This window comes from Bidens hawaiensis, unplaced genomic scaffold (genome assembly GCF_021521415.1).
Source record: "Bidens hawaiensis isolate Kalapana, Puna unplaced genomic scaffold, B.hawaiensis_p1.1 tig00023874_1, whole genome shotgun sequence".
Lineage (NCBI taxonomy): Eukaryota > Viridiplantae > Streptophyta > Magnoliopsida > Asterales > Asteraceae > Bidens > Bidens hawaiensis.
This window is the reverse complement of record NW_027493759.1, coordinates 178,574-200,464: the sequence shown is the minus strand read 5'-3', so window position 1 is coordinate 200,464 and position 21,891 is coordinate 178,574. Positions and strand designations below refer to the sequence as shown.

Here is a 21,891-nt window from a genome sequence, read left to right as displayed (position 1 = left end):
CAATGGATCAACAGCAACAGCATATAATACTCTACGACGAAGTTACAGTCAACGGCTACAAAACAGCGTTGACTTTGTCCACCGACGGCATACTGCGGTGGCATGATCACAACAACACCCTCCGTTGCCTCTCCGTCGACCGAGAAGTCCTCGGAGTATCAATCACCGGACAACACAATGTCATAATTAGGTCATTTGTTGAGACTGAACGATCTTGCTTTGGATGTTTCGGAGGAAATTTGGCGCGGAAGAGCTTTGTGTTCGAGGCAGCATCGTCGGAATATACGTTACAGAATTCGTACCACAAGATCCAGGGATACATTCAATCCCTAGGTATTTGTATTCATTTTATTTAATTCATTTCCGGTTAATTTGATCCAAATGATTAATACTTGTTGAAAGACTGATTATTCTAGGGTGTTCTGTATCACATTAGAATTTAACTGATTTATCAGTCAATTTTGGTAAATGCTTTCTTATTATGGAATGAATTGATACAGTTAGTTGTATTGATGAAACTTGTTGTTCATTGATGAAAATTGACCTAAAACTGAGATTATTATGAATATGATGGAGCCATTGGCCAGTATTGGTTTCAAATTCAATGCATATGAGTATATGACTCATGTCACAGGATTAATTTTTAAAGAAAAGATGACCTAAAACTCTTACATAGTTATTAAAAGCCCTCGCTTCTTGCGTCTAGGCCCATTTTCCAGGCCAGGCCAAATATATGTGATTCTAGTTCCTAGGCCCTCGTTTTAGATTTGGCGACACCTCTATTGGTATTGATGACGGATCAAGAACAATGATCATTTGAACCTTTACTATTTATTACTTTTTGAACTTTTAGTTTTCATGTTTTGAACATTTTGGTAGTTTACTTTTAGCATTGTGTTATTTAAGTTTTGGAATTACATTTGAAACTTGACTAGAACTTTTGATAATAAATAGATGATATATTTTGTTATTTTGTTTATTTTATGTGAAGAATAGTATTATTTTTCTAATGCATAATATATTTTATTATTTTTTTTATTTAAGTGCGCCTTTTGTTTTCTTAGGCCCTCACTTTTTTTGTGCCCAGGCTCCAGACGAGGCCCATGCGCGTTGAGTGCGTCTAGTGCCTTTGATAACTATGAACTGTTATCATTTAAACTTGATTTGGCTTCAAAGAATGTTTGTTGTTTATCTATCTTATATTAGATTCTTATGTGTTTTGTGACAGGCAGGCCAAAAAAGTTGTTTATATTTGTAAATCCATTTGGAGGGAGGAAATCAGCTTCCAAGGTTTTTGCAGATGATGTAAAACCGATACTCGAGGATGCTAATATACAATATACTTTACAAGGTTTGTTGAAAATTGAAATTGCATCTTTAAGCATATACAATTTACTTTTTGTAGGCTAATTGTTCTCATTGTGACATTGTGGTTACTTGTTAGAAACTAAATATCAGCTTCACGCGAAGGAAGTTTCTCATAAATTGGATCTTACAGAGTATGATGGCATTCTTTGTGTTAGTGGAGATGGGATATTAGTTGAGGTTGGTTTGTTGTTATTAATATTAATCAGTGTTAGGCTAATAATACTATGGTTAATAGATTGTCTTTTATTAGTAGGTTGTTAATGGGTTGCTTGAAAGAGAAGACTGGCAAGCTGCAGTTAAGATACCTATTGGTGCTATACCCGCAGGTCTCTTTACTACTTAGTGTTACCATTTTTGGGGTTCATAAAGTTTGTACGATTGTATGAAATCTGTTTTGAACTTTTCCTTTGATAATAAGATTATTTAATGGATATGCTTGTAAACGCACCGAGCGAACAGTCGAACACAAACGGAGCATGTTCATGTTCATGTTCGTTCTTTTTATTTTAACCAAACAAACGATCGGACACGAACAGCCAAACGAATAGGGTTTTCTTGTTCGTGTGCGCTCGTTAAGAAAATGAACATGTTTGTGTTCGTTTATATTCGTTCGTTAAAAGTATAAATGAACGGTTTACTAGTAAACAAGCAAACGCAACTGAAGAACATAACTGAGCAAAAGACTAGTTAAAAGTAATGTGAAAAAGAATTTGTTGGGCCTAAAAAGTTAGTAAAGTTGGATTAAGTTGTAATGGGCCAAAAATATTTAAATGAATATATTAACAAACATAAACTAACGCATATGAATAAACTTAATCAAATGAACATAAGCTAATCTAAATGAACAAACGTAACGAACATTCACGAACATAAATGAATGGACGAGACATGTGTTCATGTTCATTTGTGTAATTAAGGGAACAAAAAACCGTGTTAATGTTCGTTCGTTAATTAAGTAAACGAAAATAAATGAACTTCTTGCCGAACGGTTCATGAACTGTTCACTAGGTCTCTTCATTACTTAGTGTTACAAATCTTTTGTGCTATTCTTATAATTTGATATGGAATATGATTGTAATGAGCTGGCATTAACATGAATATTTTGTATATCAAGGTACCGGAAACGGAATGATAAAATCTCTTCTTGATTCAGTTGGTCAACCATGTACACCTGCTCATGCTATGCTTGCTGTAATTCGAGGTATAGTTTTATAATTTTGTTTGATAATATCATTTACAAAATTTGATTTCGTTTGTTAATCAAAGTTCTGTTGCGTGTTCCATGTATTTGCAGGTCATAAACGCTCTCTGGATGTAGCCACAATCTGGCAAGGGGATGCTAGATTTTTTAGTGTCTTGATGCTTGCATGGGGTACAGTTAAAGTAGTTAACTCTTACATACATGCTCATTTATAATAAACAGTTTTTTAACACTTAGTTCATTTATAAAGGACTGATAGCTGATATAGATATTGAGTCTGAGCAGTATCGGTGGATGGGAAGTGCTCGAATGGATTTCTATGTAAGTTTCTAACTTTTTACTGTCATTGATAAAACATGAAGTTGTGTTGGTCATTTGTGTTATTGTGTACTGATCAAATATAGCTAGTAATAAGTTGTTGCATCCATATCAATTATCATGCTAGGAACAATATCATGTAGTAAAAGGAGTTGTGGGCTTCCACATGAATTCAAGATATTTTCATGAAGTTTAAGATTAAATGAAGTCTAAATAACTATTAACGTAAATAGCTTTTAATCTTAACAATGTCTCTATTGAGAAAATAAAAAAAAACTATGTGATTTATTAGGTACCATTGAGTTTTCAAGTTGTCAGCAAGATTTTGTTGTTGAGTGATTGTAATTTACAAAGGTTAATGTTTCAATGATGATTGTAATTACAATGTTTGACTTAATCGTTTGGATTCGCATTTGAAACGGGTCAGAATCTTGGCTGGAGTTTGATTTGGGTTATGAATGTTCTAGAGTTGTTTTTGATTATTAGTTTATTTTAGGAGTCATGTTCTAGGATTTAGATATTGGTATGTATTTAGTTTCCTATTTGGGTCAATTTAGGCTTCTTATTCTCCAAGTTTGTTTGTGTTTATTTATGCAAATAGCGGGTCAAAGTCTGTAATGGTGAACTCTAATTTTCTGTTTATCTAATACAAAATAGTTGATCACTGTTTGGTCAAACTCGTGTTCCCACGTTTTTTCATTGTGTTTGATTCTGGGCCAACACACAATATTATTAAAACAATAACAGTACAACTTATTTAGGGTCTACAACGGATTCTAAGACTGCGGAAATATAACGGCTGTATTTCTTTTGTACCTGCTCCTGGATATGAAGATGTGGGAGAACCAACAAGTGTTGTTGTTGAACCTCTTAAAACTCAGCACTGTGGTTACCCGGGCCCGAAGCTTGATTCGGGGAGTTTAAGGTGGAGAAAGATTAACGGTCCGTTTATTGGTATTTGGCTTCAGAATGTTTCTTGGGGTTCTGAAAGTGCCATGGCCGCACCTGATGCTAAGGTTAGTTTTTTGTCCATTGTTCTCTAATAAATGTGGTTTGGTTTCTTTTACTGTATTACTTAGATTTGCGGAATGAAGTGATTTAGTTGGTTGTTAGGGCAACTTTAGCCTGCCTGTTTACCCTTTCTCTTCCACGTAAGCGTCAATCGGATGCCAGAAAGCTCCATTATAGGTGGTCTAAGCTATTGGCTATTGCCTTTACTAAAAGTTGTTAGGGCAACTTTAGCCTGCCTGTTTACCCTTTCTCTTCCACGTAAGCGTCAATCGGATGCCAGAAAGCTCCATTATAGGTGGTCTAAGCTATTGGCTATTGCCTTTACTATATTGAGATTTTAATAAAAATTGCTGCATAATAAGAAAAAGAGTACAATAATTGTTCGTATCTTCTAGGTGTGCCTTAATGGTTTGTTCAAAAAGTAATTTTGAATTGAATTCTTTTTTAGGAGATGGCATACACACCTAAAAGTGAAAACGACCACCATTGTTACTATATGCATTCAGTATTTTTTAACAATGGGCATTTTTGTTTATTAGACTTTTGGGGAGGCATAGACAACTTGATAATATAAACTTACAGGGTACTAAATAGGACATGCCCACTGATTGGTGGAAATTATGCACGTACACGAAAATCATGTCATGCGCATTAATCTGAACACGACACACGTATCCTTGGGTTAACCTGATTTATTTTTTTTGCATATGAAATTACAAGTTTATAACCAAAAAATACAAATGTGTATAGAATAATTTTGTTTGAATTGCAAATCTCGATGCTAGTTTCCCTTCTTAATTTTGGCACGCATGGTTTAAGTCATGACCTTGGTTTACACAAGCATAGGCGCAAGGCGACCTAAGGCATGCATAGGCTTGTGCTTCAAAAGCGCACTTGAGGCGCAAAAGGCACCCAAAAAATCAACATAACGCACACCTTGAGGTGCGGCTTTCTACGAAGAAGGTTTTGTGCATCAGGATGTTACATATGGCTTTTAAGATTGTACATTTATCTTATTTATCTATTAAATCATATATAGTGTCTTTTGTGTCTAGATTTTGGGTATCTAGTGCTAGAAACCTATGAGAATTAAGAAAAAAAGGTTATATAAGTATATAACTAAATTGCACATTGCGTAGAACTGCGGTGCGTTTTTGCACTTTGTGCCCCAATTTTAGACCTTGTCTCCTCGGTGTGCCTCATGCTTTTTAAAACCACGGTTATGACATTAAAATATATTTTTAAAATTGATAAAGATAAACTGGCTGCCAGGTTGACCCGAACCTGAACTGTTTAGCTAAATGTGTTCGCGGGTTGACCTGAAACTAACCCGAACCCATTTAGACTAAACCGAAACCCCAGAAATTTCATTTAGGTTTGTGTCGTGTCTGAAATTCACACCCTACCTGATCCGTCTATTTTGCGAGCCCCCCCCCACCCACACACACACACTTGTTGTGTCTGAAATTCACAGCTCTAGTTGTCCCACTATAAAGACCACCTTATCTGCGCATAAACATGAAGATGAGACCACGAATTTCATGGGACTATTTTCTTGAGGTTGTATTAGCAATTAGATACCGGTTTTGCCTGTCATTTGTGTATGCAAATTATTGAACATGAATACTTTGTTAATTTATATAATTCGTTTACATGCAGTTTGATGATGGTTATCTAGACTTGATTGTTATGAGGGAATGCCCGAAATTAAGGTTGTTATCGTTGATGTCTGAAATGAGTGACGGACGTTATGTAAAATCCCCACATGTTTTATATACTAAGGTGAGTGCATCAAATGACACTTTTAGTACTATACTTTGCTAGAGATAGTTAAATGAACTGGTCAAACACGTTCGACTTGTTTCCTTTTAGCCAATTCATTTAGCTTAACCCATAAGATATAAACATGATCTATGAACAGGTGAAAGCAGTGATTTTGGAGCCGGGTTCTAGGGTGGGTGAGTCGAGTAATGAAGGAATTATAGATTCCGATGGGGAAGTGTTGGCAAGAGGCAAAGGAACATACAAGTGCCACTTAACGTCATTGATGCGTTATGATAAGCTGCAAATTGTTGTTGATCAAGGGTTGGCTACTTTGTTCACACCCGTTTAAATCTGTATTATTAGCGATTTTGGGTCTTTTTTAGTACACTCAATGATTTTCTTTTTTTATTTTTTTCAAATTATAGTAAACTATTTGATCTGGTATTCTATGGAACCTAGTAAAGTAAGGATAGGTCATGGTTTGATAGTTGCTTCCTAGAATGACCTTATGACTTAGGTCTTAGGAAGATTTTGTTTGTCTTTTAATATTAATTTTATTATACTACTTGAAATATGGTCCCAATGTTTTTCGTGTTCAAACACGAGTGGTTGTAGTTAACATCACAATACATAACCACGTTATTAGATGGGTAAGTCCGCTAATGGGGCTTACTGCATGTTTTTATGTGTTGTTGAGTTGTTTCCGTCTACGCCTAATAACATCAGGTGATAACCACAAAGTCTTTAGACATGTCTCAATTCTATTTTTCCGCATTTGTGAATTTCTCTCCAAGAGCAAAGTTTGTCAGTACAATCTTTCCCGAATAAGTCACCATACTAGTGAATGGACTTTGTTCTGATAGTAGTTGTCACATAGTGATTTTCTCCAACACTCATGTGACGCTTAGATTTGAGTAGGCCTTTTTGGCCAAACGATACAACGCTTTAACAGCTATAGATTTGTGAAGGGAAGATTATTTAATAAACAAGAAGAATTTGTACTCTTTGAAAAGATTTACAAGAATACAAGATTCTTTAACAAATGATACTAGCCATGCCCTATTGGCTATTAATGCTAGTACGTAGCTATCTAGAATCGTGTGAAATGCTTTTAAAAAAAATCATTTTTCATGAAAGTCATCTTCGAAATTTTAAATGCTCAAGACAAGTATTAGAAAAAGACCCTTATACAAAAAAAATTTCCTTTCAAAATGGCCCAATAAAGCACATTATTAGGTTATTTACAAGTTCATTACTTTCTTAGTAGGCTCAAACTCGATACCATATTATTAGATTGTTTAATATTTAATGGATTTGTTCAGATTATTAAGTTCTTATTGGTTTCTTATCAGCATTTTCAGTCAAGTTCACTTATTAATGATTGCATAAAAGAAAAGCAAAACACTTTTGTTAAATTAATTAACATATAGTAATTGCATAAAGGAAAAGGTAAACTCGTTTTCATTAACCGAAACAAAAGTGAAAAGAGCATAAAATGCACCGGGTACATATTGCCTAGAATTAATTACTTTTTCTCACTATGGGTTCCACTGCTGGTCAACGCTCTGACATCTTTTTTAACGATCATTTGAATCACTAACAACCAACCCAATCATCTCAACGCTCGAGCCTGCTTGACTGACTCTTGTCTCTGCAGTCTCATCTCATTATTAAACTTTTTTATAAACTCTTCAATTCGCCGGTTCAACTCGTCGTTACTAAGCGACCCATATTTCCTCAGTTTCCCACCGGAATCCGGCGACAACACCACCGACGACGACTGCAGCGGGCGGTGGTTTTCAGTGTCATAGTTTGTACGATCTCTGAGCGTCGCAGGTTTCCTAACGACCTTCTTTTTCTTACTCCCCGCTGCCATTTCCGGACCGATGGTTTCCGATCTCCGGAGTTGTCTGGTGACCGGCATTTGACTGCCGTCATCCTCCTCCGCAACCGCCTTTAGGGCTTTAGTACCTATATTATATTAATATAACATTATTATCAGACAGACTTATCCATTGAAGCAAAAAATAATATAGCCGTTACAATTTTGAATACTTCCAAAATGAATGTGTGTAACACAACATTTTTTATATAACAAACAAATAAATACATACATACATACATACATAAATCTAAATTAAATAGAACATGATTCACCTGTGAAACCCATCATATAAAACTCGTGAACCAGCTTGACACATTTATTACAATTCAGTATCTCGTTTTCTAGCTTTTTACAATTTACAGTATTATATTCACATTTTACAGCCTGCAAACATTTCTATCATACTCAACCAAGTTAAATAGGCAGCTCAAATAATTTAAAATTATCAATACTAAAACGGTGTTTTTTATTTAAAAAGATTAACAAGAATTTAAGAGCTTATAAAAAAACAGTTAAAACTACAGATAAATTATTATCCAAGTAAAATAAAACATCCATTTTAAATAAATAAAAATAGAGTATTAAGCTTACCTTTCAAACTGGTTTTTATTCGTTTCCGTTGAGCATTAACAACCGGATTTTGATTCTCCGGTTCCGGCACAGGAGAAACGTGTATAATCTGCAATTCAGACTCCTCAAAACCCCTAGGCCCACACACACTATCGAAAATCCCAAAACTGTCTTCAGTCGGAACCTGCAAAAGGCTCGCCGGAGGTTGATCGTGGATATCTGACGTGGCGGTGATTGTGAGAATAATTATGTTGATGAACAGGTAGAGGTACAGTGGTTTGGTATAGGATTCAAAACTTGACCAAATTGCCGGGAAATCGAAGGTTAACAGCGTGAATTCGACTGCGGCAGCCGTCGATACGATTGCGACGGTGAATAAGAGAGCTTTTAGAGTGAGATTCAGCACGCTGTTTGGTGATAACAAATGAGCCATTTTTAGGGTTATGTTGAATGTGTGTGTGAAGAAGAAGAAGAAGACTGTAACGGTATAAAAAGTTTTAAAATGACAGTATTTTACATTTTGGGTCCCTTTACTTTTATTAAAACTTCATGCTGTTTCTAGTTTCAGTTTTTCAATTAAATTTTCAATAGTGTCATTCCTTTTTTATCTTTAAATCTAAAACTATACTAAAAATCACTACATTTTTTTAGTTAAATAATACTCTTTTTAACTTTATCATTATATTTTCTTTTTCCTTTACTGGCAGCCACTTTCAGAAAATACTAAATTGTCACACCCCGACTAGCACAATGCGGAAGCTTAAAACGAGAATGTAACAGACACCTCTGATATCAACACATTGTTTATAAAGAAACATTACAAACTAATTTACAATATATTACATTTCATTGTTCTATCATTGTTTAACAGTCTAGGCGATACAAACAAAACTAGTTCGTTAATTATACATTCTTACTACTAACATCCTTGCCTCTATTCACATAGCATCAACCACACACTTCAGGTAAGTAACAGATCATCAAATTACTCCGATTTAGGTACACCTGAAAAGCAGTTTAAAACGGGTCAACTACTAGAGTTGGTGAGTTTCACGAGTTTCAAGAAATCAGTAATGAGTATTCACAAGTCAATACTTGTAATCATGAAACAAGTATGTATGTATGTAAATGATATATGTGATGTAATTATGCTAAGCTACGGTGAAGCCTGGACTGTTCGTGCTGCGTGCCTCCATTTCCCACGCTCAATCAACCACTGTGGCCCCTTTCCGCCCACAACATGTCCCGGTAGCTATGTCTAACACTACATAGCCTGTTTGTATAAATATGGTCATGTGCAAACGGCGCTATGTGACACGGAAACCAGGCCGATTCCGTTTGGGTTTGTCAAACCAATAGTACTATTCACAAGCCACCGGCTCGAAGTTAATCACTGTGATCGTGGGGACTTTCGTGTGTTAGCACTTAGATAATTCACATCAGTACATGTTTCAAGTATGTATATGTAATCAAACATGCTTTTCACCCCAAAGGTTCGTAAAACAGTTTAAAAGTGGGGTCATGAAACTCACGGTTTAGTAGATAATCAGAACTGTATCGGCTCGTGGTTTGTTCAGTCCGCTATCAGTAGTTCCTATAATCAATATTATAATAATATTAATATTTTAATATTATTATAATCTCAATACTAAACTGGGCTGTATAACTAATCTGGGTGTAGCTGGAACGCCCAGAAAGTGGCAATAGGCTTAGGTTGTGATGTTGTTCAATGTCCAATACTTAAAACCGAACTTGGCTCAGACTCCCGTTTTCCCAGCTGGGCCAAGTTGCTCGTTTACGCGTTCAGAAAACAGTTATGGGAAAATAAGATTGGGTAAATGTATTGGTTAACAAAATGATTAAGTTATAAAGAAAGATCACATATTTGGGTCCCGGATTAGTCACGGGGTCCGTTTCCGTTTATTCAGTTTGATTTGAGAAGAAACTGCACAATCCACCCGGATTGTCCAGGTTTCTCATAGAAAAGTTCGTTTTTATTTAATTAGTCCAAAAATATGATTTTTGATCACTCTTGGTGTTCTGATTTTCCCGCAGGTTCACTAGTCGCGAACTTGCCGGCTGTTATAAAAACTGAATTTGTTTAATATTCAGATTAGCATAATTAATTAACCGTTAATCATTAAATTATGAAAATTTAACCACTTGTCAATTAAAATATGTAGATTTTTATAAAAATATTTCTGGAATTTATTTACTTTTTTATTAATTTATAAAAATTCATTTTATCAGCTATATTTCGCCTGAAAATCGTCCGTTTACCCCAAACAATTTCCAAAAATTCCACAAAAATTCCTGCATACTCAAATCATGTCCCAAAACAACCAGTATCAATTCCGGAATGTAAAAAGTTCGTGAAATATTCTTTTCGGCCCAAATTCGGCTGTAAAAATTCACACGAACGCAAATAAACAAAACACCTTTAAACTTCTCCAAATGATCCCAAAATTCATATGTGATCAAAATACATCAAATCTTAGTTCCCAGAAAAATTTCATAATTTTTGAAGTATTTTAGCTATTTTTCCCAAATAAACGTCCCAATTCGGTAATAAATTCGCCAAATATTTTCGGATGGTCGAAAAATTACCAAATTTAAACAGGGACTCACTGACATAATCCCTGATGTCCCTGCAAAATTTCAAGTCCTAAAAATATGCACATCACAACCTTAACCTAAATAGCCCGTAAGCGAGTGTTTCGGCATTACCTTAGCGGGTTTGGCTCGTTTCCGACCTTTTAATCAAGTTTTCAGGTTCTTGTGCTTCTAAGCAAGCTAGGTACAAGTCCTATATCATAAACCAAGCAATATTTCATCAACATAACAGCCCTTAACTTAGGGTTTCGGCTAGTGCACAAAAACGAACTTTTGAACCGTAAAAACGTCGTTTCAACCCTTTAATCCGTGTTTATGGCCAAAAAAACTATCAAAACAGGTTCCTTACCATGTGTATGATCAAAACATGTTTATGGACCATTTTTAGGATTTTTACACGGTTAGGAATGATTTTTAGTAACCAAGACATGTTTTTATGGTATTAAACAAGTTTAAACAAGTTCAAAAGCTACTTATTTAAGCTCTTACTTTAGTGTTTTGGAAGTTTTCTGGCTGAAACAGAAGTGGTGTCCAGAGTTTTCCAAGAAATGATGTTAAAAATGGCTTGAACCTAGTTTAAATGTGAAAGAATAAACAAGGGGGGGGGGGGGGGGTGGCGGCTGCGATCGGACCATCATGGGCCCCCTTTGGGACCATTTTGGCCCAAGTTTCTGATTTCTCAAGCCCAAATACGAAAAACCCGGTCCAAATTTAGTTTGGGTTCGGTTTTTGGCGCGAAAAAACTTATCGGGTGCGTTAAACAGCGCGAAAACAAGTGTTTTTCGGCTAGTTTTGTGTAAAATTATAAAAACATACTATATGTTTGTAAAAATCAAAAATATTTTCACGGATCGCTTAAAACGTTCCAAACAAGTGTTTTGTAAGTCTTTTTCGGCTTAACGGATGGTACAATACTTGGTTTGTAACTATCTTTCGCGTTTAAATCTATAGCGGGTAGTTAAACGAGCATGTTTTCGTTTAACTTGTTTGCTATCAAACTAAGACCATATTTCTAATATTTTAGCTTGTATAGATCGTATATCACTTATAAATGGCCCCCCGAGATATCTGGGTCATAACCCGACCCGTTCGGTTAATCGTTCGTTTGTTACGCAAAAGGCGTTTATTTGCTTAATCGGTAATTACGTACTGAGGTGTACCTTTTTTTGGCTCAAATGTCACATAAATGATGAAAAGTAACTTTTCAAATATACAAAAAAATTACAACATTTCTCTCTCTTTCACTCCTTACATTATAAAATTTTCACTCAAGAAATATGGTGGATTGAATAGGAATTCCCATAGTTAACGGCCATAAAACTTGTGTTAATGATTTAGACTTTTATGTATAAATGATTTCAACGATGCTTGATGTTTATAATAAATATAAAAAAAATTCATAATTAAGTGATAGGCGGAGATTTATTGGAGAACCACAAAAAAGTTTGATTTAACTTATCTCAGCGATGTTTGTACTGGATCGTATGCACTATTCGCCACTTTCGGGTCAATTCAGATTCAGCGTTGTATTTCACACCCCTATCTTAGATGTTCAAAACGGTTTGGGACTAGGAACCGGAACCGGTTCCTAACCGGTTCCTATATTCAAAACCCCATTTTAAACCGGTTCCAGGCTCGAACCGGTTAGGGAACCGAACCGGTTCTCCCACCCTCGGACCCCTAACCTATCTAACAAGTTCTTACCGGTTCCTAACCCGGTTCCTGTACTGTAACCGGTTCCAACCGGTTACAGTGTAAAAATTTTTTTTTTTCGTTTTTCGTTTGCGATTTGGATTCTAAACTACGATTCGTATTTGTATAACATGAAAAATAAAAAAAACAATTAACATAAAATTCATTTTATTTACTTTAAGAAGTTCAAAAAAAAGGTTACATGTTTTAAAATCTTCAAAAACAAACTAACAAAACATTAAACTTATAAATATAAAGTTGTGACATATTATTTCTAGAAAAGCCTTCTTGTTCGTCGTAATTATTGAGCGGCGACTTCTTCCTCGGAATTACTTGTAGAAATGCCTTCTTGTTCGTCGTGCACTCGAACATCAAGTGGTGTTTCATCTTCGAGAGTGGTTACGTGTTGAATACGATCGATTGAGTCCAAGTGATCCTTTAAGCAAATGCACATCTCCACCGACTCCGAATTTAGTCTTGTTCTTCTCACCGATATTACCCTGCCACTAAGAGAAAAAGCGGATTCCGAATCTACCGTAGAAGCTTGGACGGTTAGTAAATCACGGGCCATGGTGGCAAGAATCGGAAACTCGGTTTCCTTTACCTTCCACCAAGCCAAAACATCAAAAGTGCCATATTCCTCTTCGGATAAACCGGTAGAGTAATCATTTGCACTATACCTTCCTAGTTCGCTTGAAGGGGTGTTACCCCTTTGTTTTTTAGCCGTTACGTTGCGAACGGTGTTCATAAGGCTAATCATGGGATCTCGTACTCTAGTAGCACTTGAACTTGATGAAGACCCCCCCGGCATAGGCATGTGTATGTTTGACCCATATTTATTTAAATAAAAGTCATACATAAATTTAAAATTCAAGTTAAAATAACTTTTTGCCTCTGTTGAAAAGTTTGGGTCAACTTCATGCATATCTAAGGCTGAAAAAATTTCGTCTATCACACATTCAACCCCCGTAACATTTAACATTGGGTTTAAAGCGGCGGCGCAAGTAAAAACCGGTGGCAATTCAAGAAAGTATTTTTTTAATTTAAACTTCATTGGTAATATGATGTTTGAAAACATTGGACTTTTATTTTCAAATTTTTTAAGATTGTTAATCATTAAAAATAACTCCGAAAGAACCAAGGGACTTGTCGGATAATACATTCCCGATAGTTTCGTAGTTGATGTTTTAAAAACTTCAAGAAAAGTCGATAAGTCATTGATAATTTCCCATTTCTCATTTGAAAAGGGGATTGCCAAATCATTCTCGGCAAGACTAGAATGAAACATTTGTAAAGTTTCTCTTTGTTCCAAAGCACATTGAAACATTATGCAAGTGGAATTCCATCGATGAGGTACATCCCAATTAGCTCCCAAAGCTTTTCTTCCCGTATCTTTACAAAATTTTCTATATTCCATTTGTCTTTTTTTTACTTTTCTTAAAAACTTCATATATCATTAGTCTAAAATCGTTTATAACCGATGTAACCTCATCCGAAGCAAGTCCGTCTTGCACGATTAAATTAATGATATGTGCAACACACCTTGAGTGAAAAAATACACCATTGCAAATCGGCGTATATTTTAATTTTAATTTATCAACCGCCGATGTACTATTCGACGCGTTATCAAATGCCATTGAAAATATTTTATTTTCTAGTTATAAGTTTTTATAACATAATCTAAAATTTTAAACAAATTATCTCCCGTATGTGGATACTCAAAGAGTTCGAAAGCAATGGTGCGTTTCATCATTTCCCACGATGACGGGTTTACCCAATGAGCGGTGACACAAAGATAAGATTCGGGTAGACCATGTGGAGCCGACCAAACATCACTAGTTAAGTTTATTCCCGTATTTATATTTTCAAAATATGCAATTAGTACCTCTTTGGCCTTCTTCCACAATTTTAAACAATAACGTTTAAGAGTATGACGACTTACGTGAGTGTATTGTGGTTGAAGCGTATCTCGAATCATGGCGGTTAAGCGAGGGTTGTCGAAGTGGCTAAACGGCAATGCTTCTTGAATCACAAACTTCGCCATACGATCTTGAACTCGATCAATTTGGTATGTAAATATTCCGCCTTCACTATCCATTTGCGTTTGTTGCGAATCGACGTTCTTTTTCAACGCCTTGCAATACGGTTTTTCGATGTGTTTCTTCAAATTTGAATTCGAAAGTGGGTTTAAATAAACCCCACAAAACTTGCACCGAGCCTTCAATGAATGGTCACTCAATTCAACCAAATCCCAATTGCACCAAATCTCTTGATTACGATTATGAGGTACAATACGAACGAAACTTGGTTCGGCGTTGGAACCTTGACCAACCGATGATTGTGAGGCAGCCATAACAACAAATATGAATATAGAAGAAGAGAAAACAAGAGATTAGAGAACTCAAAACGTTGTAATAGCGTTTTTTTGTATTTTTTTGCGTTCGGGTTTGCGTTTTGAGTGTTGTGATGAACCCATGACACCAAATACCTATTTATACTAGTAGTGTGGTGCTTGGGGGAGCCAAAAAACGGCTATTTTTGACCCCAACGGTCAAAAAACGGCCAAAAAACGATTTCCAACGGCTAGAACCGGTTCCTAACCGGTTCCGGATGGTTCGGTTCCAGAACCGGTTCCGGTTCGGTTCCGGTTCCTACCCACCCCCACTCAGAAATGCAAGAACCGGTCACGGATCATCGGGTTGAATCAGATAGAGTCCGGTTCCTACAAAAAACGGGTAGGAACCGGTTCGGGTCCACCGGTTCGGTTCCAGGAACCGGTTTCGTTGATCAACCCTAGTTGCTACACTCTTTTTTGTTACTTGACACTAAAAAAACAAACCACTGATTTGAACACTTTAGCTAACCCCCTTTTAAATGCTCTAAATCGATGATTTAAAAACCAAATGACACAACACGATACAGTATTATTTATCTGATTTTGCACTAAGAGATAACCTCAAGTATGTTGTTAACCATGAGAAAAAAAAGACCTAATCAAGAAGACCACTCGTCTATAGCAAACATGTGTTCAAAACCGAAAGGGAAACATAATACAACGCTGAGTTCACAAACTCTACAACACCAAAATGAACAGAAAACGATGATACACGTCACTCGTTCCTTTTCCCTGTTTGCAGCATCGTCTGGACATCTCCACTATACGGTTCAAAGTGGAACGCGTATTGTTGGAAAACCGAATATCCAACCATCTCAACTATTATTGCAACATTCTGAATGGTTTCCCCAACATTCTCAACTTTCATCCAAAAATGATGTGATTTTATGACACCTGCTTTCACTAGGATGTCGATGAATACTCCCTGAATAATAAACTCATACATCAGAAAATGAATCCCCGAATAAAGATAACAGATAATATGTAATCACACATGCACGACATAAGTAGTAGCATTGATAATGGGTCAAGACCGTCTTTTTTTATAACGGGACCCGCCAACACATTTTTATCAATCTATGTCATATAGAAACTGATGACCTATTGTGATCAACATGATTGCAAAAACTACAATATTAATACATAATCTAATTTTCTTGATTAGAAAGTTTAATCAGTCATTCTTAAACTTTACCCATCTGACATATAGGTCGTTCTTAAATTTTACCCATCTGAACCATAGAAGATGACCACAAATATTATTAAAGTTTACACTTTGTAGTACACATATTCTACACATAAATCATAAATAATATAGCATCACCCTACTATAGCATTAGAGCTAGAAACGAGCTTTACGTATCGAGCCTCTCACGAGCCTATAACTTATATAATAATATATAGTATTTTGATAAAATATATATAATTGCATAAAAAATATTACTGTATATAAAATTATAATAAAAATAACTAACACTAAATGTATTCTGTTAATGTATAAATTACAAATATATACAAAATAATTAAATATATAATAAATAATACCTGAGTTAAGCTAGAGTTTAGAACATTATTAACGAGCAAAGATCGAGCTCTATATATAGAATTTGGAAGCTAGGCTCATTTACACCTAGGCCTGTAAATGAACCGAGCGTTCAGTGAACCGTTCGGCACAAAGTTCGTTTATGTGCGTTTATCAGATAAAGTACAAAGCATGAACAGAATTTTGTTCTTTAGTTAAACAAAGGAACATGAACACATCTCTTTCTTTCATTTATGTTTGTGAATGTTCTTTTATGTTCATTTAAATCCAATTATGTTCCCGGTAACATTCATTTGCATTGGTTATTTTAGGTTTGTTCGTTAATATAGTCATTTAGTCTAGTTTTACTAACTTTTTAGGCCCATATTCAGATTTACTTTTAATTGGTTTTGGCTCAATTACGTTCATTTATATATGTTCAGTTATGCTTGTTTGTTTACGTTCATGAATTGTTCATTTATACTATTAATAAACAAACATAAACGAATACAAACACATTCATTTTCTTGGCAAACGAAAGCGAAAAAGAAAACCCAGTTCATATAAATGTTTGTATTTGATGGTTTGCTCGTTTAAAGTTAAAAAACGAACACGAACATGCTCCATTCCGTTCGGTTGATTTGCAGGCCTGTAATGAATTACATGCTTACATACTAGAAGGGCTTTCAAATAATGTTTACCTGCCAAAAACACAAGAAGATGACCCCAATGACACATGAGAACTTGGCTAGTGGCTTGTGAGGCTTCAACTCCTTTGCGAAAAGGTGGTAAAAGACTAGTAAAGAATACATCGCCGTGTAGAACGAAACATTTAGAATAACTGTGAATGCCAAGCTGACCCAACCAGGATACATCCCAAGTAACCTTAAACTGATCATTAAAAATGAACATATGGGTCGCGTCACGCTAAACTGCAACGTGCAGTACTTCAGAAGCTTTAACGTTTGCTGATTCAGATGAGCTGTACGAGGCTGCACACACAAAAAATATAGTCACTTACATTATATGTATACGTGCCAAGATAAGCAGGGGGGGAGGGGTGCCGGGCTAATGTGTAAATTTAGAAATGGTCGGGTCTAGATGGGTTGATCCACAAACACTTTTTTCCATTTTTAGTTTTCTTAAAATGACTATCAAAACACTCTTATTACAATAAAAAGTAGGCATGTAAACAAACCAAACGTTCAGTGAAATGGTGAACCAATGGGCGGTAAGGCGTTTATGTTTGTTTGCTTAGTAAACGAAGAAACACAAAACTCATTTTTGTTCGTTTAGTTATACAAATGAACATGAACACGTCTCATTCGTTCATTTATGTTCATGAACGTTCTTTTATTTGTGTTTGTTCATGTTCGTTCATTTACGTTCGTTCTTTTATGTTCGTAAGTTTACATTTGCACATTCATTTAATATTTATAGGCTGATTACAATTTAGTCTAGTTTTATGAAATTCAGCAATCCTGCATTACAATATACTCTAGTTTTGTTAATTTTTAGGTGAAGTTGGTGTTCTCTCTCATTTATGCTAGTTTATGTTTGTGAACCTTTATACTGTTAAAGAACGAACACGTTCATTTAATTGATCAAGTCCGATTGTTTATTCGGTTAAGTTAAACAAACGAACATGAACATGCCACGTTCGTGCTCGCTCGGTTTATTTAGATCCCTAATAGGAACCCACATCTTTGACCAAAAAGAGGGTTGGCCTGTTTGTTCGGTTTGCATGGTTTGGTGGTTTAACAGTTCAGCTTGAAACAGGGAACTGGTCGTGTAAACCGAACCACTTGTTTAATATGAATTATCTTATCCACTTTGAAAAATTTTATACCCAACAAGAGATTTAGAAAAATAATATATATACATAAGCATTGGTTCCAATCGCCAAAACCGAACCTTTAAACCAGTAAACCGAACCAAAGTGTATTTTTAATTTCTAATAAAAGAATATACTCACTTGGAAAAGAGACATTGGTAACCCAAGACGAATTTCTCTTCCCTTAACTTCATCAGGGACTATATCTTTACTAATATCCATATTCACATACCCATACAATAAAGTAAGAAACTTAGCAACAACCTGGAATCGAAAGGCCAACAAAAGTCAACAAAAAAGTCAAATGGTCATAAAAATGTCAAAAACACAAAAATTCACATACCAACGCCTCATAACAGTCCTTAATCAAATCCAAAAGCAGGAGAATTGGTTTGCTACTCTTGAGATCCAGCACACCCACAAAAGAAGTGACCGCATAAACCGGGACCATAAGAATAACTATCATAATAGCTCTTTGTTGTTTTGGGTTTTTCCAGTAATAAAGATGTTGTGAAGCAAGTTGAGATGAGAAATGAAGAGCTAGCATAGTGCAAGCACCGGCTCCCAAAAGTGTGAGTTCTTCGCGGTCTAATTTACTTAAATCCATGATACGCTATTATCTGATATATCAAAAAACACGCTACAAAAAAAAAATGACTGAAAGTGTGAAATAACTGAAGGTTGGATTACGTCATATGTGTATGAATCATAGAAATAACAGAAATAACTGAATTGAACGTATAATATATATTGGAAAATTTTGTTACAATTTTTTGAAAATAATATAATGCTTGTCCCCGCCTTATTAGTATTACTATTAAAATTTAAAAGTAATGAAGTAATTAGTTTTCACCCCTATCAAATCTTGCCACATGTCACTATACACCCTATCAAATCTTGACACCTGTCACTTAGAATTTTTTTTAATACTCATTCACTTATCAATTAATTTGATTTTTCTGTGATAACTTGTGCTTGTTTAACTATTAAAAAAAAAAAAAAAAACTAAATACGCAGTTGCGTCTAAATTTTTTTTTTGTCTAACATTTTAGTATAATTTTTTAATGAAAATGGAGATGTTTTCAAAATAAAGTAATTTATTGTATCTAAACTATACGCAGTACCGGCACCGTAACGTACGCTGCCATACAACTACCGGTGTTGTGCCGATACCATATCGTTACAAACTGAACCGTTACCGACCGAACAACATCTTTACCAGTACCAACAATCATTTTTACACTTTTCGGTTTAACACGAGTCAGTTCAGGTATATTTCGCTATTTTTACACTACCAGTACCGGGCCGGTTTATGCTTATAGCAAACTCCACACAGGGAAATTCCACCATATTCATTTTCCAGAAACTTGATTGGAATTACTAATCAAATGAGCACCTACGGTCAACAATCGTGAATTAACCGAATCTTCTTTCCCCAATAACCTATCAGTTATTAGATTTTAGAAACCAAACACCGGCTATAGGTACAGTTTTAACCCTAACCGAATGGCTTATCAAAATAATATATTTAATAACCGATCGGTTGTTAAACCTAGCCGACCCGACAAGACCCGTGTCAGCTGCTAAGCATACAGAGGAACCTTAATTATTAAAACCCATATAACCAATTGTCTGCAACTATTATATTTAGGGTTCTAATGTTGTTCATAAACCCTAAATCAAATTTTAGTGATTTTAACAGATATTATGCAAATTCCTGATAAACCCACAATTTGATCACTAAATTACGACTAAACAGTTGAAATTAAGCTGAAAGTAATCAGAGTCAAAGTGAAATCAAAACGGGAAATATGGCAATATTATTATTAAGCTTACAAAATTCAAGGGCAAGGAGATCCAAGTGACTCCAGATTTGACGATCTTTAATTGATATTTAAAATTGGTGAGAATTTGTAATTTAGTGTTGTAGTTGTCGACCGGGTTTTCCAGGTTATTGTTCGGCGGCTCACACCTTACTTTATTGGATTTTACTTTGAAAACTATTCATTAAACACTTAAGCCTGAGCCCGATTAGACACGAGTTTATTTTAGGTTTTTTTTCTAAAGCTTAAGTGTCACTCATGAGTTGTTGTCTTTTAAGTTTGGGCTTGAATTGTTTTATTATTAATTAATTAATTTATTTATTTATATAAGTTTTAATTATTTTTTATGTATTTTAAAAAAATCACATTATGTTGATACTCGAATGATCTTTGACACTAGTTATATAGGTGTTTAAAATATTATAAAACGGGTTGTTCCTGGGGGAATTATGCGTGCATGGGTGTAAACGAATCAAGCCAAACCCGAGCTCAGGCTCGTTTCAAGCTCTCTCTTTTCTAACGCTCAAACTGGACTTGTGAGTCGTTTTTGCAAGTTCGAGCTCGGCTCGTTTATTATTTATTAATTAATTTATATACATTTTTAATTATTTATATGTTAAGAAAAACTTAAACCAGCCTAATCTCGGCTTTAACTTGTGTGTGGCACCTTTAACGAGCCAAAGCTCGATTATGCAGTGTGAAATTAATATATAAAAGTCCAAAATAGTTAAAACTCAAAAATCATAATTCTAGTTTATTATTTATTAATTAATTAATATACATTTTTAATCATTTTTTTTATATATGTTTGAGAAAAAACTTAACCAAGCTTAAGCTTAGCTAAAGCTTGTGTGCAATACCTTTAACGAGCCAAAAAGCTCGGCTCGATCTCAGTTGTGCAGTTTGAAATTAATATATAAAAGTCCAAAAGAGGTCAAACTATACACAAAGTTTATTAAGGCTCGACAATCCTAGATAATCATCCATGCAATGCTCGAACTCGGGCTCGAATCTCGATAACTAAACAAGTTTTATTTGAGGTTCAGGCTCGATAAGGCTCAGCTTGTTTTGAGTTTTTTTATCGATCCGATATTCCGATCTCAAGTATCTCGACATGTTTGCACCCCCTATGTATGCGGTGGTTAATTGTTGGTAAGTTGTTAATGCTATAGGGTCGAGTGATGCAAATGACAATGATGACCCCACCAAGATTCAACAATGAGCTTCATTATTTAAATAAGACTACAAGAGGACCTACTCTTACGCTGGATTTTGGTCACACATCACATCGAGATGGAGATTTTTTTAAATGAAGATGACAGAAATGATGACAAGTAGTATTTTTGATGTTGATCCTTGATAGTGAAGAAGATGAAGATAGTGATGATCACGAGGAAGAGTAAGTTGGCCCTTTATACTATCTTGTTTGGTTGCTTTACTATGTGGTTTCCTGGACCAGTGAGGATGACATTAATAACTAAGAAGATGAAGACAGTACGTGATGATCAATACAATTGTTATAAACTAGTTGGTAGGGATTTTAGACAAGCATTAAGAAAAATAGTTCCCCATGTGTGGCTTGCATAATTTATGCTTCACATGATATGCTAAGCCAACTTTTGACTTACACGAATGTCACATGTTTATAATATTTACAAAGACTATAATACATTCGTGAACAAATTATTGAAAAATCTTTACACAAACAAAGCTATTCATCACTTATTTACTTGTATTGGCTCCCACAATTTAATGTCAATAAGTAGCTTAAGTTCCCTTGTAATCGAGAGACACTTGATTTGCTCCAACAATAAGTAAGAAAACAAGCTTCATGAGTCGATACCATGCTTAAGAAAGTTTTCATTGTGTTTATTAATGACATCATAATCGTTAAC

The 21,891-nt window shown here is 35.1% G+C and overlaps 3 protein-coding genes and 1 pseudogene across 4 annotated transcripts in view; 2 read left to right on the top strand and 2 right to left on the bottom strand.

Annotated features, from left to right (window-relative positions):
- The window catches only part of LOC143568289 (cellulose synthase A catalytic subunit 1 [UDP-forming]-like), a 209,075-nt pseudogene that overhangs the window by 46,296 nt on the left and 140,888 nt on the right, over positions 1-21,891 (top strand). The window lies entirely within an intron of this gene.
- Positions 3-6,139, top strand: LOC143568271 (sphingosine kinase 2-like). Its single transcript, XM_077054463.1, has 10 exons — positions 3-333; positions 1,229-1,351; positions 1,445-1,545; positions 1,622-1,694; positions 2,483-2,569; positions 2,663-2,740; positions 2,820-2,890; positions 3,649-3,903; positions 5,558-5,680; positions 5,820-6,139. Exons 1-10 carry the CDS (start codon positions 3-5, stop codon positions 6,009-6,011), a joined length of 1,434 nt encoding a protein of 477 aa, XP_076910578.1. The 3' UTR covers positions 6,012-6,139.
- LOC143568296 (uncharacterized) lies at positions 7,275-8,550 on the bottom strand. Its single transcript, XM_077054484.1, has 2 exons — positions 8,139-8,550; positions 7,275-7,633 (listed from the first exon to the last, which is right to left on the bottom strand). The coding sequence occupies exons 1-2, from the start codon at positions 8,548-8,550 to the stop codon at positions 7,275-7,277; spliced, it is 771 nt and encodes a 256-aa protein (XP_076910599.1).
- Positions 15,411-20,126, bottom strand: LOC143568270 (uncharacterized). Its single transcript, XM_077054462.1, has 5 exons — positions 20,010-20,126; positions 18,517-18,793; positions 18,315-18,437; positions 17,041-17,331; positions 15,411-15,742 (listed from the first exon to the last, which is right to left on the bottom strand). The coding sequence occupies exons 2-5, from the start codon at positions 18,778-18,780 to the stop codon at positions 15,533-15,535; spliced, it is 888 nt and encodes a 295-aa protein (XP_076910577.1). The 5' UTR covers positions 18,781-18,793; positions 20,010-20,126; the 3' UTR covers positions 15,411-15,532.